Genomic DNA, 17763 nt, shown 5'->3' with positions numbered 1-17763 from the left:
TAAAAACAGTATTTGTGGCAAAATGGATTAATAGGAATGGCAGTAAAATGTCTCAGAGCAAAGTGGCATCCCCGCCTACTCTTGCAAGCAAAATTAAAGAATTACCACAGCATTCATGACGTGTAGGAAAGAGGCAATGATGACAACATTCTATGCTTTTGCAGTGAAGTGGAGCATGAGGTCAATTGGAATTTAGCATAGGTTTTGTTTTCCCCAAGCTGAAACTACGTCACAAGCAGCTTATATGAAATTGATTACACGCACAATGAATGCTGGGGATCAGGCTGCAATGGCACACAGATTTTTACAACAGCTCCTTTAAGGTTCATATTTCAATTGTCTGATTGTTTATATGACAATCTGCCCAGGAAGACTATAGGAAAATAGTTTTTGAGCAATGAGAATATCTCTACGCAGCTGCCTTAGAATGGAATTGAAGGGGGCCTTCAGGCAGTTTGTTTTCTTCCTTTATGGTGTGTGGTGACTATTATTAACTCCAGTCAGAATGCATCATTCATAAATTGGTACACTAGACACCACTGGAGAGTGGAAATTCTTGAGGTGACTGCTTGAAGGATGAAATTCAGAACACAGCTAAGATGGGCAGGAGACTGCACAAAAAGGAAAAGCAAAAAGCAGAAGTGTAGTTGTTGACAGAAGTTCTGGAATTAGGGGAGCAGGCAGGCCCCTCTGTAATCACTGTCATAAGTTGTGCATGGTGTGTGGCTAGGATAAAGGACATCATGAAGAGGTTGCAAAATATTCTGCAAGGGAAAGAGAATGAGCCAGAAGTTGTGGTACATGTGAGTATGAACAGCACAGAAAGAGTATGTATTGAGTTTCAATGGCAGACATTCAGGAAGTTACAAATTAGAAGCAGAATTAGGCCAATCAGCCTTTCAAGCCTTCTCCACCATTCACTAAGATGGGTGTTCCAGTTTTCACATTCCTATCTAACCTTACAACCTTTGATTCTCTCGCTTAACAAGTATCTATCTACAGAAACTGCTGGAGAAACTCATATTACTACGTGCTCTCATCTGGAATTTTGTTTTCAATTTATTTCCATTTGTCTCACCATGACATGGTACATCTGCAACACTCCAACACTTTCCTCTGTTTTGCAGCCAAAGATCTATTGTGGAAATGGGCCCTTTGGCCCGCCTTGCCCAGGCTATGCAGTTTTCACAATTTAATCTTCTCTCCCTTTCTCTATTTCTGGGCATTGATTATCCACCAATATTCATTATAAGCCCACCAATGCCTTTGCAACCTTGATTACATTTCGTCACACCTCCCTCCCACAAGGACTCCAGTCCATTCATAGCTTCTCAGTCTTCATTGTATCTGTTCTGACAGATGTGAATCTTTTCTCCTCAACTTTGCCACATTACCACACAAGGTCCTTATTCTGTTCAACACATTTCCCCACACATCTGTTCTCACCCCTGCCCCCCTCTTTCAGAGTCACAAGTCCTCATTTCTCATCCCACTGGCCTCCACATTCAAAGGGTCATCCTCCTCCATTTCTGCTGTCCCTCCCCACCCCATCAGCATTCCAAAAATAACTTTCTTCTGTGACAATTGGTCTACAACTCAATTACTCCCAAAAATTCATTTCCTCCCCATGTGGCCCTCACATGAAATCACTGGAGGGCCAACAATGGTTCTTTTACAAGAACAGAAACTTCTGGGAAAGCTCAGCAAGTCTGGCATCATTTGTAAAGAAAAATCAAAGTTAATGTTCAGGTATGGCGACTCCCCCTGAGAACTAATTCACTTGTTAATGTTGGGTCCAATGACCCTTCCTTAGAACTAGTTTTGAGGATGGGTCACCAGATATGAAACACTAACTCTGATTTTTCTTCACAGATGCTGCCATACCTGCTGGGCTTTTTCAAACAATTTCTGCTTTTGTTCCTGATTTACAAAATCCACAGTCCTTTTGGTTTGACTGGTCCTTTTACCTTCCATCTTCTCATTGTCCAAGGCCCAAACCCTCCTAAGTGAAGTATGAATTTACACGTACTTATCAATGAATATACTGTATTCACGGTTCACAATGTGGTCTCCTTTGCAATGGAAATCAAAGTCAGATTGGGAGGCCACTTTGTATAATGTCTCCATTCAGACAGCCAGCAAGAATCGGAACTTTTCATTGTTTGCTATTTAATTAACTATTCATGTTTTCATGCTCACGTGCCTATTCTTGGACTAGTGCAGCATTCCCGTGAAGCTGAACACAAGCTCCAGGAATAGCATCTCATCTTCCAATTAGGCATCTTACAATCTTCTGGATTCAACATACACGTTCAACAAATTCAAACTATAAACACTGTCTTCCATTCTAATTTTGTTTTATGCAAGTTTGAATCTTATTTTTCATGTTTTCCTATCAGACAAATCTGTTCATTGCTGGAGCATTTACTGTCATTTTGGACAAAAGCTTTTTCTCTTTACAATAACCATTATCACTCCCATTGCCTTTTACTTTATGACACCTTTGTCATTTAATCATTTTCACCTTCTACCCTATCCAGACTTCCCTATTGATCTTCCTCCCCTCCTTCCTTTCGATGGCATATGGCATGTTTGACTTTAATTACCGACCCAGATCTTCCAGACTTCAGATGCAGTCAGATCTATCCTGAAAGATGCGTATCAGCACCTCTTGGCAGACTGGATGCATTGATTAGGCAGTTATTGTTGGGGTCAGTTATCTCAGTTGACTGGATAGCTGGTTTGAGATGCAGAGTGATGCCACAGCATGGGTTCAATTCCCATATCAGCAGGACACCGTGAAGGTCCCATTTTCTTGACCCTGACCCTCATCTGAGGTGTGGTGTCCTTCAGGTTAAACGACCACTAGTTGTCTCTTTCTAATAAGACTGCACCCTTATGGTCTGCAGGGCCATTGCGACTGTCACTGCTGGGAAACTAAAATTTCTGGTGGGTAATTGCTTGGCACCTGAAACGCATCAAAAAGGTCTCCGACTCGGAGATAGGATTGAAGATTTGGAGGATTCAGGCTTATCTACCTGACTAGTTAAACAAGAACTGTTAGACGATCAAAAATTGCTTTAACTTCTTAGGATCATGGGAACTGATCACCCGATTGCAAACACTGACTAGCCTTGCCTGGTCTGCTAATCTTCTGGCCAGATAGATATCTGATCTCCATCTCCTCACATCCCCAGTCCTTTCCAGATACCGTACTCCCCTAATCTATACCCTACCTCTGAGATACTCAAACTTATCTGGGCTTACCTTATAACCTGACTTAATCACTCAATTTCCTGACCCACTCTTCTCCCTCAGGCATCTGTTGCCATAACCCTTTGGCACACTGTCAGCTTACACCCCCCACCTGCTACGTCATTCTACTCTACTTTACCGAACCTTGCACACATATCTTCTCTTCGTAGCCTTGCAAAGAACGTTTCATTAACCTGAACCCTTTGAGCTTTTAAGCTTTATTCACTTAATGGAATATAAACAACTTGTGCCGTAAAAAGGAAAATGGCCTCCATGAAGTTTTTAATGTGCTCTTGTCGATAACAATCCTTCAATTTGGAAGGCGTGCAGGATCTGCGACCAGAAGATGGGCTGAAATATTGCAAGTAAACAGCTATTAGACTTTTATTTGCCTAATTTGGATTGGAGATAGGGATTCTATCGCAGACTGAAAGATTTGGGCCAAAAACTGTTTTATTCTCCATAGATGCTGACAGACCTGAGCATTTCTGACATTTTCTGGTTTTTGCGGCACAAATCTAATGTTTTGAACTAGCGATGCAGGAGAATCTGAGGCAGATTTTTTTTTAAATATAGTGAGTGGTAATAATAATCTGCAAGTTGCTACCAATTAAGCATGGAGTGGATCAATAATTTAATGGGCTCTTTAAGGAAATAATTTGCAGGGCTAAAGCGATGCATCAGGAAAATTGCAGTGGCTTGTTGGTATCAGCCACATGTTGTACTGTCTCTGATATTTAAGGGAACAAATGTGTAATTTGCAATTTTATGTTGTATCCTAGATTGTTTGATTTTGCTGTAATCAAGTAAGCAGGAGCTCTCTTTTGCCAAAAAAAACTATTAACACTACATTCAAACGAAGTGGTAATAAATCAAGCAGTAGTTTTAAAAATATACTGTAAAATAGATGCTCTCAAATCAGTAACATATTCAGAAAATGTTGATAAATTCTGAACATTGCTCTTGCATGCTTTTAATTTTCATTCCCTGGTGTGGAACTGGCTTGCAACACACAAGTTGAGAGATAACATATCTGGAATGTTCTATTTCCATACCTTCTTAGCAATGCAGAGAGTACGGAGTCCCTCTTTAGCATAATCATCTAAATAATGTTGAGTCCTTTCCTGAATGATCTTCTGTTCCCCATGGCCTACAAAATAAACAAGTCATTTGAGAACCAGTCCTGTAAACTATCTTATATGGCAGAAAACATTTTGTGTACAATTAAATATTGCCGATATTATATCTGAAATCAGGCTGGCTGTGGGTAAAAGAAAGGCAAAGTGTGATCACAGAACCCTTGCCATTGTGCATCAACACAATTTAGAATTACAACTTTACATGAAACGTTTATTATCCTAGCATTAAAGGAAGGACTACTTGATATGATCTACAGCCCTACACGAAAGATAGATTTTTATCAACCTAATTACCTATCCATAACAATCCTTATTTTTTAAATGTATGCTGTATATTGGAACATTGTTCAAAAGATTTCGAATGACAATTATTAAAGCACAGCATTAGTTTTATATATGCACCAGCAAAAGCCAGCTGTACATTACTAACAATTTCCTCAACTTACAGTTCCTACATTATCCAATTAAATATTGGGAAAACTGAAGACACTGTTTTTTTGTCACTGCTCCAGGTTCCAGTGCCTAGCTTTTCTTCTTGTCAACAGTCAGAATAAGCCAGTCCATTGGATCCACTTTTAAAATTAGCACCCTTGTTTTCAAACTCCTCAACGGTCTTGCAACTTCCTTAGAGTGAAGGGCATGCCCCTGTCTGCATCGATGGTGCTGGGATGGAGATGCTCAAGAGCGGTAAGTTCCTGGGAGTGATGATTACCAGCCATCTGTCCCGGTCCACTCATGTCGATGCAACGGTCAAGAAAGCACAACAATATCTCTAATTCCTCAACAAGACTAAGGAAATTCAGCACATCTACAAAGACCACTTACCAATTTTTATAGATGCACCATAGAAAGCATCCTATCTGGATGCATCACAGTATGATATAGCAACTGTTCTTCCCAGGCCTGCAGGAAACTACAGGAAGTTGTGAACACAACTCAGTTCATCAGGCAAACCAGTCTTCCATCCACTGGCTTCATCTATACTTCCCGCTACCTTGGGAAAGCGAGTTACATAATCAAAGATCCCTGCCACCCTGTTTATATGCTCTTCCAACCTCATTTGTCAGGCAGAAAATAAAAAGTTTGAATACATGAAGGAATAGATTCATGAATAGTTTCTTCTCTGTTGTTATCAGACTTTTGATGAGCTTGTAAAACAAGACATGTTATTTTTGATCCCTCTGCAACACTGTATTCTGCACTTTGTTCTGCTACCCTGACACACCTTATACAGTACATTCTGCCTGCGCAACATGCAAAACAACACTTTTGACTGTATCTCAGGACATGTTACAAGAATAAATCAATCATTATAGGTAAGAGTAGACCTTGGGTGGGAGTACGAAACTGGGGGAAGGCTAACTATGATGTTATTTGACAGGAACTGGGGAAGGTAGATTAGGGGGCAACTGTTTGAGTGTATTAGGGCAAAAATCAAAATGAAAATTGTAGAAATAAATTTAAATAAGGAGACTACTGCCATTCTGAAAATTTATAACAGTTTTTACATTCCTCCCAAGCCATAAACATTTCTCTCATTATTGATACTCCTATTCTTCACATCTGTTTATAAATGTTAGGGCTGCCCACAGTTCTTCATAAACATAAAATGGCTGCCCATGGCTTGTAGTTGACATAAAAATAGCCAAAGGTTGTTAGCTGAAATACATTTATAGTTATAATCATGGCCTTCATACTCATAGCAACTACATAAGATATGTCACATAAAAATCACACAATGGGATCTTATTATGAAGCAAAAATGTAGGTACTGTACATACAGAGACAGTTTTGATAAGAGATATCCATGAAAAGCATAGATAGAAGCCTGTCTTACAAGCTGATTCAAAGTTTACAATTAATATGGGATAGGAGAAACAGCTTGACTCACATTAGTTAAGATCCTTTAGGTGATGTAACCACATATAAATATCTATATAGAAATCATGGGGTTTTAAAAATACAGGTATTAAGATATTTAACTGAATTCCTTTGGACTGACAGCCTTGGACAGTAGGGAGAAGCTCCCAGCCTGAAAGTAGGGAGGATTGAATAACAGGCATAGAAGCCAGCAATATTCGAATAGGGTTGAATAAGATGTGAAGTGAAAGCCCAAGGATAGATGATAATAGTGTCCGGTAAACACCATGAAGATCATGGCAACACCTATAACAGTCCATCAATGGATCATACAATCACATGATTGGACGTTATGTCATCAATCAACAACATGATTGGTTAACAATTGGTTCGTAAATGCTAAGGCAGGCTGAAAACAAATGTATAAAATTTTGTGCCTTTCCTTTGTTTACAGAAGAAGCTTCACGACCCCCCAGAGGTTTTCTTCCCGCTGGTGTAATGTCAGTAAATGCTTTGATACTGGAAATGGACTCGTGTTAAGGGATTCATTTAGTCTGTCCACTCCAACAGATAGTAAATCTACATCTGATATGTGGGAATCTTCTAAAGGTCAGTTCTCTAGAGTTCAAGACCAGTATGTTCCCGTGAAAGTTAAGGATAAGGATGACAAGCTTTGGGAACCTTGGATGGCAACAGAAATTATCAGGTTTGTTGGAAGGAAAACGGAGGCATACGTAAGGTTTGGGAAAGCGAAGACAGGCAGAGCCTCTGAAGAACATAAAGAAAGCAGGAAAGAACTTAGAAAAGGAGTTAGGAGAGTTAAAGGGGGTAATGAAGTGATCCCAAGGTCTTTTTATATATATATATATATATATATATATATATATATAAGGAGCAAGCGAGTAGCTAGTGAAAGGGTAGGTCCACTCAAGAACAAAGGAGAAAATTTATGAGTGGACCCAGGGATTGTGGGTAAGGTCCTTTAATATGTATACTGGTGCAAAGTATTCAAAGGAGAAGGACATGGTGGATGGTGAGTTGACAGAGGAGAATATTGATATTCTAGAGCATGTTGAGTGAATAAGGATATGTTGAGTGTTTTGAAAAGCATTAAGAGAGGCAACTCCCAAGCACTTGATGGATCTATCCCAGAATACTGAGGGAGGCATTGGAATAAATTGCTGGGGTCTTGTTGGAATCTGTGTGTCATTCAGTCATAGGTGAGGTCCCAGAGGAATGGAGAATAGCCAATGTTGTTCCTTTGTGTAAGAACAGCAACAGGGATAATCTAGGAAATTACACGCTGGTGAGCATTAAGTCAATGGCAGTGAAATTATTGGAGAAGTTTCCTAGGGACAGGATTTATTCACATTTGGAACAATATGGACTTATTAGACAGCATGGCTTTGAGCTGGGGAAGTCGTGTCTCACAAACTTGACTGAATTTTTGAGGAAGTGACAAAGATGATTAACGAGGTCAGGTATTGTTTGCATGGACATTAGTAAAGCCTTTGACAAGGTCCCTCATGGCAGGTCAATGCAGAAGATGAAGTCACAAGGGATTGGCGGTGAGCGGGTAAAATGGATACTGAACAGGTTTGGTCAACTGTCCAACCTGTCTCTGCCTCCCTAACCTGTTCTTCCTCTCACCCATCCCTTCCTCCCACCCCAAGCCGCACCTCCATCTCCTACCTACTAACCTCATCCCACCTCCTTGACCTGTCCATCTTCCCTGGACTGACCTATCCCCTTCCTACCTCCCCACCTATACTCTCCTCTCCACCTATCTTCTCTCCATCTTCGGTCTGCCTCCCCCTCTCTCCCTATTTATTCCAGAACCCTCACCCCATTAACGACCAGAGGATAAAAAGGCCTATTGGGCATTTTGCCAAAAAACTGAACATTCATCAACAGAAATATTCCATCATTGAGAAAAAGACCTTGAGTTTGGTGCTGACGTTGCAACGTTTCAACATTTATATTGCTAGCAATGTATCTGAGACAATTGTGTATACTGATCATAAATTCTTCCAAAAACTTTCAAAGGTTAAGGACAAAATTTCCAGACTACTTAGACGCAGCTTAATATTGCAGCTATTCAATTTGAAAATTACACATGTGGCAGGATGAGAGAACATAAGTGCCAAACGCATTGTTGCGACTGTGATGAAAGAAGATGAAGGTGTTCGGTGGTGGAAAAAAAAGAGACTGAAATGGACTGTAGTAGTGAATGTTTGCATGCTTAAAGTCAATGTAATGTATATGTATTGTACTGTACTAGTAGCATGAAGCTTTAAACTTTTTAAAAATGAAGCCATCTTTGTATGTTGATGGTGTTTTTTTAAGGGGTGAGATGCGGTGATACTACAGCTTTATGAGGCGCCCTCTGTTGTAGTTTTATTTTCTATGAAAATAGGTTGAGACAGAGGTGCTGAGCAGTCTGTTCCCAGCCAATGAAGTAAACAGCTTTACATGCCTTAGGGCTTTTTCTTATAAGTTACAACACTTGAAGAGCATGAAGGAGTGTGGTCAATCTCCCACAGAACCAGGATTTTAGTTTAATTTTCAGTAGCTGTTGGCATATGGAAGCTGCTATACATTTCTCCCTGCTACAGCAAAACACTTGAGTTCTCTCTCGCTCACACACACTCGCTCACTCACACACACACACACACACACACACACACACCCTTCTCTTGATGTTCTTCCTTCATGGAATCAATAATTGTACGTGAGATATATTTATTGAATTTTCCTTTGCCAGGGATTTGATTATGGGATGTTACTGTATTGGAACAGTTGCTGCTTAGTAGTTAAATAATCTATTATTCTGTTAACTTTTCCAATAGAATTATGTTACGTTAGCTCTTTCTTTTGTTTGTCTAGGCTGTCTTAACATATTTTGAGGGGGTTTGGTCTGGTCCATAATATGGGGGACCACTGTGCACAGCAGAGAAAGGCAGGAGGTGCAGGAGTCCGCTGTGGCCGTCCCTCTTTCTAACAAATGTACCATTTTGGATACCGTTGGGGAGATTACTGTGCAGGGGAAAGCAGTAATCTCTCCCAAAGTATTCAAAATTTAGGGAGCTAGGAAGTAGATTAAAAGCAAAACAGGATTTAAAAGGTAGTAATCTCTGTACTACTTCTGGTGCCACATGCTAATATGTATAGAAAAAGCCAGTTAATCCAGGTGAATGCATGGCTGGAGAGATGATGCAGGAGGGAGGGCTTTAGATTTCTGGGACACTGGCACTGATGACTGAGAGTGAGTCATGGGGCGATAGTTGGCCAGATTGGATTTGTCCTACTTCTTAATGTACAGGACATAGCTGGACAGTTTTCCACATTGTCACGTGAATTTCAGTGCTGTAGCTGCATTGAAACAGTTTGGCTAGGAGTGCAGCATGTTCTGGAGCACAAACCTTCAGTACTATTGCCGGGATGTTGTTAGGTCCCATACTCATTGCAGTATCCAATGCCTCTAAAGTTTCTTGAAATCATGTGGAATGAAGCTGAACTGGCTGAAGACGGGCTGATAATGGACACCTCAGGAGGAGGCCAAGATCAATCAACCACTTGGCAAGTCTGGCTGAAGGTTATTGCAAATGCTTCAGCCTTATCTTCTGCAGTAAAATGCTGGGTTCTCCAGCATTGAGAAAGTGGGTATTGTGGAGCCTCCTCCTCTAATGACTTGTTTGATTGTCCACCACCATTCACAACTAGATGTGGGAAGATTGCAGCACTTAGATTGCTTAATTCTGTGCATCATTTGCTGCTTTTGTTATTTGTCAAGCAAGTAATCTTGTTTGATAGCTTCACCTGTTTGGCATCTCATTTTTAGGTATGCCTGGTGCCATTACTTTCTGCACTTTTCATTCCTCCGGCTATTAAGTTATGGCAAGCACATCATTCAAAAACAGTGATACACAGCCAGTGACATTCCACTCTTTCTCTCACAAAACAATTGATGGGATTACAGCAGAGCTAGGTCAAATCAAGAACAATTTCCTCTCCTGAGCCCCACAACGGAATTGGGTCTTTGCATCTGCATAAAATTACCAGTTGCTCATAATACTGATTACTATTCCCAAATCAAATAACGAAGCAGTTCCTTCCCACTTGTAGCAAGACCTGGACAACATTCGGGCTAAAGATGACATTGTGAAATAGATTCACACCATAAATATACCAAGCAAAAACCATCTTAAGCAGGACAGAATCATTGAATTGAATCCCTACAGTGTGGAAACAGGCCCTTCGGCCCAACAAGTCCACACTGATCCTCAGAGCATCCCACCCAGACCCATCCCCTTATAACCCACCTAATTTACACATCCCTGAACACTAGGGGCAATTTAGCATGGCCAATCCACCCAGCATGCATATCTTTGGACTGTGGAAGGAAATTGGAGCCCCTGGAAGAACTCCAGTGACAGTTGCCCGAGGGTGCAATCAAACCCGGATCCCTAGTGCTGAGGCAGCAGTGCTAATTACTGAGCCATGCCTCAGCTCAAACAAGATTCAAGAAGCTCTAGCTATCATCCACCCCCTTTGACTGACACCCCATCAGCCACCTTGAATACTTCCCTGATCACCAACGGACTGTGTTAGCAGCATGTACTGTCTTCAAGAAATCAGTAACTTGTCGAGGCTCCTTAGACAGCTCCATCCAAACTTCTAGAAGAATAAGGGCAGTGGGTGCATGGAAAGACTAACATTTCCAAACTACCTCGAAAGTCATGCACCATCTTGATGCGGAGCTACATCAGCATTTTTTCACTATCACTGAGTCACTACTTTGATACTGTCTCCCTTACAACATTGTGGGTAAATCAGTGGTATGAGGATGGCAGTGACAACTTTTACAAGGACAACTGAGGATGGAGTAGTAGTACTGGCTTTGCAGGTGATGTTAAACTGACAAGCTCATTTTTTGCTGGTTTCTTCTCCCCTCCCTCCCATTTTTTTAAACTAATGGAGTGATATTGACATTTTGCAATGTAAAGGTAAATTTCCTGAACATAATGAGCTTTGGAAAATTGCGAGTAATACATATGTAACATCTTCAACTACTTCATTTCATACTCTGGCTGGAAAAAAATCCTGGACATATGTCCATTTCAGGTTTCATTAGATTTTCTATTTCCAGATTTTTAAACAGATTTACGTTAAATCCACTAGCTTCCTTACCTTAACATATTTTTAGTTGCCCTTGAACAGCTAGTATTTTATTCTCTTCCTTCCTTGTGAAAACAAATGCAAAGCATGTATTTGACGAGACTGCTATTTCCTATTGTCCATAAGTCTCATCTGCACCTGTCATTAATGGACTCTTTAACATGCTCATTTTCCTAATATATCACTTAACAATTCCTTTTATATTCCCTTTTTGCACCTCATATTACTTTAGGTATATCCCTTTATAGCATTTTATAGCTCTCCCACTCTGCTGGATTTCCACTTAGGTAGGCATTTGTGAAAACCATTACTTTTAGCTCAATACCGCATCTTAGTTCAATTCTTGGCTATGTTTACTTTTTACACAAATGGAATAATAGCCTCCTCACATACATATTTCCACCGTGGACTTGCTTTATATTTCATCAAATATTTATTTGACTCTTTCTTATCTATTTGTCTAAAGATTTACCAATCAAAAACTTAGCCCAGTTCACGATGTTTCTTCGCATTCCTTTCAGCCAATTTGTAATAACAGATGTTATACCTCTAATAAGCATCCATCTGTAACTGAGGTGGAAAATTTGATGCAGAGAGTCACAGCTCAGTCTGATTACTTGCTAAATTCTTTTTGTTTGGATAATCGTGCACAGATTAGATTAGATTAGATTAGATTCCGTACCATGTGGAAACAGGCCCTTCGGCCCAACAAGTCCACACCGCCCCTTGAAAACATCCCGCCCAGGCCCATACCCCTATAACCCACATACCCCTGAATGCTACGGACAATTTAGCATGGCCAATCCACCTAGCCTGCACATCTTTGGACTGTGGGAGGAAACTGGAGCACCCGGAGGAAACCTATGCAGACACGGGGAGAATGTGCAAACTCCACACAGGCAGTCACCTGAGGCTGGAATTGAACCTTGTCCCTGGAGCTGTGAGGCTGCAGTGCTAACCAGTGAACCACCGTGCCGCCCCAAAGGGGGATAAGAAATGACGAAGAGACTCCTCCATATATTTTTCCAAATATTTTTACTTTCGATTTTAACATACTGCTCACCCTACCTAAGACAGGATATACTTGCAATAGAGGGAGTGCAGTGAAGGTTCCCTAGACCCATATGGGTGATTTCAGGACTGTCATATGTGGAGAGTTTGGTTTAACTGGAACTGTATTCACTGGAGTTTAGAAGAATGATTATTAAGAGCTGGGTCGCGACTGGGAACCTCGTGGTGGGAGCTGAATGCGTGTGGTGGATTGAGCGTGTACCAGAGCGATGGTGGCAGATCAAGGGTGTGCTGGTGAGGTAATGACATGGCATGGACTGGAAAGCCCGGAGTGAAAGGAAAGTTGGACTCTCTTAAGTCATCTTTTTTTTCTCAGTTTATTCTAAGCGAATGTGAATGGTGCCATGCATGTACAGTGAAGGTACACACATCACACTGTATTTCTACATAGAATACACTTGACAATAGATAATTCAAATCTGATTAAACTTTTGTAAAATTCTAACAGGGCTAGACAGGCAGGATGTTTCTCTAGTTTGAGGAGGCTGGAAATATTTCAAGGACAGACAAATGCTAGTACAGTAAGACTCTACATACCTTTGGCAGAGACATCCAAAAGATCCATCATTACTGAATCAGCACCTTTTGTATAAACAACCACTTTATTAGTCAGTGGATGTCGGACTACCACAGACATTCTCTTTCGAATTGAGTCAAATGGTAAGATATGCAAGAGTTGAAAATGCAATTGTCCTATTTTGTTAAGTTCCACAGTGACTTGATTGCAGGTCTTAGATATTAAAGTGCATTTATAGGCCCGAGCCGCATGTACTAACGCAGCTTCATCCGGACTCTCAGCTTCATAACGCAATTCTTCTGCAGAGGTGCCCTGACCTGCAGGTGAACTGTCTGCAGTTTCATCAAGCTCTTTTGACACATTTTGCACATTTTCATTAGTTTCAGAGGGGCCACTAGTGGATTTAACTTTCTTAGTTAATCCGACAGATTCTTCCTTTTTTTTTTGGAGTGCATTGGGTGAAGAAGCCGGCTTCACTCGATTCAGCAGTCTGTCAGTAAAAGTACTTGGACTTTCTGCAGATGAATATTTTCCACTTGAAAGAGATGACGGGCTTGCACTAGACACTGAAAATCTATGAAACATTTGCTTTATCTCTTCCAGCGACTTGCTTGGAGTATTGCTGACTGAAGGTATTCTGACCTTTATTGACATAAAAATAAATTGTAATTAAATAAATAAGCTTTTCTACCTTCACATGAATACAAAAAATTACTTTATTCCAACAGCGAATGATTAGTACTTTTTAAAAATAACGTTTGATACAGTGAAGGAGGATAAGGGATCATTAACATTTTGTTCTTTCACATAATCAATTCATTACAAATTAAGAATCAATGACTCATTTGCAACTGCCTAGAGAACTACCTCTGTTTTTACAACTTTTTCTAAAATTGAATTGACCATTATTGGCTTACAATGCAACTCTGCTCCAATCAACAGATGAAGCCAGCTTGTGCACAGATAGTAAGAATTGCTGATGCTGGAAGTCAGAGATAACACAGTATGGAGCTGGAGGAACACAGCAGGCCAGGCAGCATCAGAAGAGCAGGAAAGCTGACATTTCAGGTCAAGAACGGGCCCATATCCGAAGAAGGATCCCAACCCGAAACATCAGCTTTCCTGCTCCTCTGATGCTGCCTGGCTTGCTGTGTTCCTACAGCTCCAAACTGTGTTATCTCTTAAAGCCAACTTGTGTTGTGTTGTGATGTGCAAACAGTAATCTATGTTCAATGAGATCTACTTGGGACTTTATTCCAGAAAACCAAATTGATGCACCATGAATGAATGTACAGGTGCACAAATTGTGTCTCAGATAGACGTCTGGAAGAGCCCAAGGGAAAATTCAATATTAACATAATCACAACATCACAGTACAGATCACATTAGTAGGTCAGCGTAATCAACATGTTTTCAATGAGTCATCACTTGAACTGTAAAATAAGATGCCAACATTATTTAATGGTGTTACAAAAATCTAAAACAATTTTGTTTTGGTTTTATTGCTGATTTCCAGCATCTGCAATTCTTTTGAACTTTTTTTATTTAGTCTAAAACAATTGTGTTGGAATTGAAGGCTCAATCAAGGACAGTGTTTTAAAGGTTTGCTTATAATCCTTCTCAAATTATTCAATAACAATAGTTTTGAATCCCCACTTTAAAATATTGATAACTTCAATCTCTTGTTCTCGCTGCTCACTTGTCCCTCCTCCAAACCTTTCTCAGACAACCAGTAGTCTCAACTACATTTTTAATCTCTCAAATGGCCGATCTGTACCAAGGAGGCGTAGACTGAATCTTTTCCTTGTGCTACTTCCCCACTGACCTCAAAAAGGTTTGAGTTTAAATTTGAATTTAATGTGCAAACTATGGCTTCTTGGTGATTTCTCCATGGTATTAGAGGCTAGAGTCTACTTGCCAACCAATCAGGACCCTTTGTTAATGCACAAACTGTTGCTCCTGTTGAAACTTGGCATTCTTGAATGCCACTTTTTTCTGAAAAAATTAGTTCACTGATTATCATTACTTTTGATCACACACGTAATTGCTGCATTTATATAAAAACTTAGAAAAATAATCTATACATTTAATAATGTTGTGATTTTTGTACTTTCATTATCATGAATCTGAAGTCTCAAGTGCATATTTTAAATTTCCTTCAGAGTTGTTCCCTAATCAGAAGGACCATAAGAAATTAATGTGATCCCGGGTGAAGTTATGACTGATGTTAGCTCGCAGCACATTGTAAGAAATTTAATATTACCCAAATCAGCAACTGCTACAACCAAGCAGAACAAGGACAGCAATACATGAAAATACCACTTCCTCCAAGTTCGCCTTCAACTGGCACATTTTCCTGACATAGAAATATATTACTGCTCCTTCACTGTTGCCAGTCAAAATCCTGGAACTCCCTCCCAACCAATAAGGGTGTATCTTCACCCTAAGGTCTGTGATTCTTCAAAAATCTAACATATTTAAACATTTCCCTTATGAGCTGAACTGATTGGACCAATTTCTAAGTTTACTTAACATATAGATAAATTACCATACCTCTTTTTGCCCCATCTTTGACAGCAGGAATACAAAATGAAAACATTATTATCAATCAGTAGCAATCTAATGGGTATAGCCTTAAGAGCAGGTAAAATTGGAAAACTAAGATCAACTGAAATTCATTGCACTTATTGTACCTATTTTGAAAGCAGCCCGAACTATGCCACTGCAGGAAGTCAAGAAATCTCAAAAACATTTACCAATCCACCTATTAATAGAAACTCCAAACTTGGAAATCTAATTAAGTAACTATAAAACAGTTTAAAGAACTTACTGACTTCTCTTAATTTGCCAAAGTATTTCCCAATAAATTGATTCTATTACATGGTTACTATCATGTGGACAAACCCAAGAATCACTTTTTGCATGGTAGGGTCCCATGAATAGCAATAAGTTGAACTGCCAGCTGATTTTTTTTGTGGCATAGATTAAAGAAGACAAATTGGCCAAGGCTCCAGGAGAATACCACTCTTAACAATGGATATTTAAGTACAAAAAGCACAAGCAGATTTCACCAGTTAACATCTCAGCTTTAAAGAATAGTCCTCTTTAATGTACAAAACTATATTGGGGGCCACCAACACATTTAATTAAGCTTTACTGTATTTTCCTTTTCAAGCTCTGTTAAAACAATAATTATCGCAATGTGAAGTAAAAATCAGGATTAACGTTTTGGGTCTGGTGACCCTTCCTCAGAACTGAGGAAGTTCTGTCCAATTGAGTTCTGAGGTTAGGGTCACCAGCTCCGAAACATTGGCTCTGATATTTTTTTCTACACAGATGCTGCCAGACCTGCTGAGCTGTTCCAGCAACTTTGTTTTTGCTCTTGATTTACAGCATCTGCAGTTTTCAGTTTTTAATCATCGCAATGTGTTGCCTTTATAATCTGTAATAGCATAATCTAAGCAATTTTAGACATTAATTTTTTTCACATTAGAAGGACCTCGAGACTGCAAATCTATATGTGAACTCACATCTAAGTTTGTCTCTGTCCCTGCCCTTATCCATCTTATTTAATCATTATTTCAAAATTTTTCAGTGAGACTACATACATTTTCTTTTTAACATCAACCAACATTAAGCTAAGGCAGTGTAATCAATACAATATTTATTTACTTGAAGGAAGGTATTTTAATAATAAATTATCACAACACTTATGAACATCTGATCGGTGCTACTATTTTGCTTGAAGAATCATAAGCTAGAGGAGACAAGTTGACTGAGGAAAAATACATATTGAATAATATTTTTCATAGTTTACACAGATAAAGGACGCCAGATAGAAAGGAATTTTTCATTTTCGGACCTTGTGTCTAAAAGAAGGTTCATTCTTCGTTTCTCAGGCCTCCCCTTGTCAAATAAGCTCAACCTCATCACCTCGTCTCCATTGCAATGGAGACAGTATGCAACTTCCTTCAGCAATAACGCCAGAGATTTTGAAGGTGATCTCAGTTTAAGAAAAAATATTACATTTGAGGCAGCTTTGCATTGAGCTGACACTCACTAAAGAGATTGAAACTATACCTACTAATTTCACATAGAACTCATATAAATCAAATAGAGTTTCATCCATCAGTCATATCACAATTTAAATCCGTATTTCAGAGTTTTAAGAAAACTTTAATTAAACAAATCAAACTTTGGACAACTGTTGACCTTACCCGCTGTCGTGGCTGGTTCAGGGATGACACCACAACTGTGTTACAGATGGCTAAGGCAAGGAAGAAGTCCAGAATATAAGTGTATTCCAGGCAAGGCACATTTTCTGCCTTATCCGATAAATATAGCGGCTGGGACATGATTAGTTCTAATTTCCTTAGAAGCTGAGAATCTGGTGCAACATCTCTCTCCTGCAAATCGGAACATTATTAGGCAAAGAATTTGTTAAGATCTGCAGTATAGAGAGAGTGAGGAGACAGAAATTGGGGGAGGCAGACTGGAAACGTGTGTACAGACAACAAAGGAGAAAGAAATGGTAATTTATGTTAAGGTACAATTCTAATAGTTTTATGTTACACTAGCATTTAAGTTTCTTTATTTCTGAAGGAAAGGCCTTTCCAAAAATGAAAGGTACTCAAAGAAACATACTGATCACATGTCTGTTGCAGCTTTGCTAGCCTATAAATTTGGATAATGTATTAAACTGAGGAAGATGGAGCAAGAGTGAGAAATGTTAACTGAGAGGTT

At 39.6% G+C, this 17763-nt stretch overlaps 1 protein-coding gene across 3 annotated transcripts in view; it reads right to left on the bottom strand.

Moving 5' to 3' along the window:
- The window catches only part of atp10d (ATPase phospholipid transporting 10D), a 218236-nt gene that overhangs the window by 54446 nt on the left and 146027 nt on the right, over positions 1–17763 (bottom strand). For 2 of the 3 annotated variants that reach the window (XM_059647631.1, XM_059647625.1), the window contains 4 exons: positions 17238–17426; positions 15574–15588; positions 13041–13662; positions 4311–4405 (listed from right to left, as the gene is read on the bottom strand). In XM_059647631.1, the coding sequence (XP_059503614.1) occupies positions 4311–4405; positions 13041–13662; positions 15574–15588; positions 17238–17426 (921 nt within the window). The remainder of the gene's footprint in view (positions 1–4310; positions 4406–13040; positions 13663–15573; positions 15589–17237; positions 17427–17763) is intronic. The other variant, XM_048544369.2, reaches the window with a different exon arrangement.

Source organism: Stegostoma tigrinum, chromosome 1 (assembly GCF_030684315.1).
Source record: "Stegostoma tigrinum isolate sSteTig4 chromosome 1, sSteTig4.hap1, whole genome shotgun sequence".
NCBI classification, from domain to species: Eukaryota; Metazoa; Chordata; class Chondrichthyes; order Orectolobiformes; family Stegostomatidae; genus Stegostoma; species Stegostoma tigrinum.
This window is presented reverse-complemented; position numbering and strand designations above follow the sequence as displayed.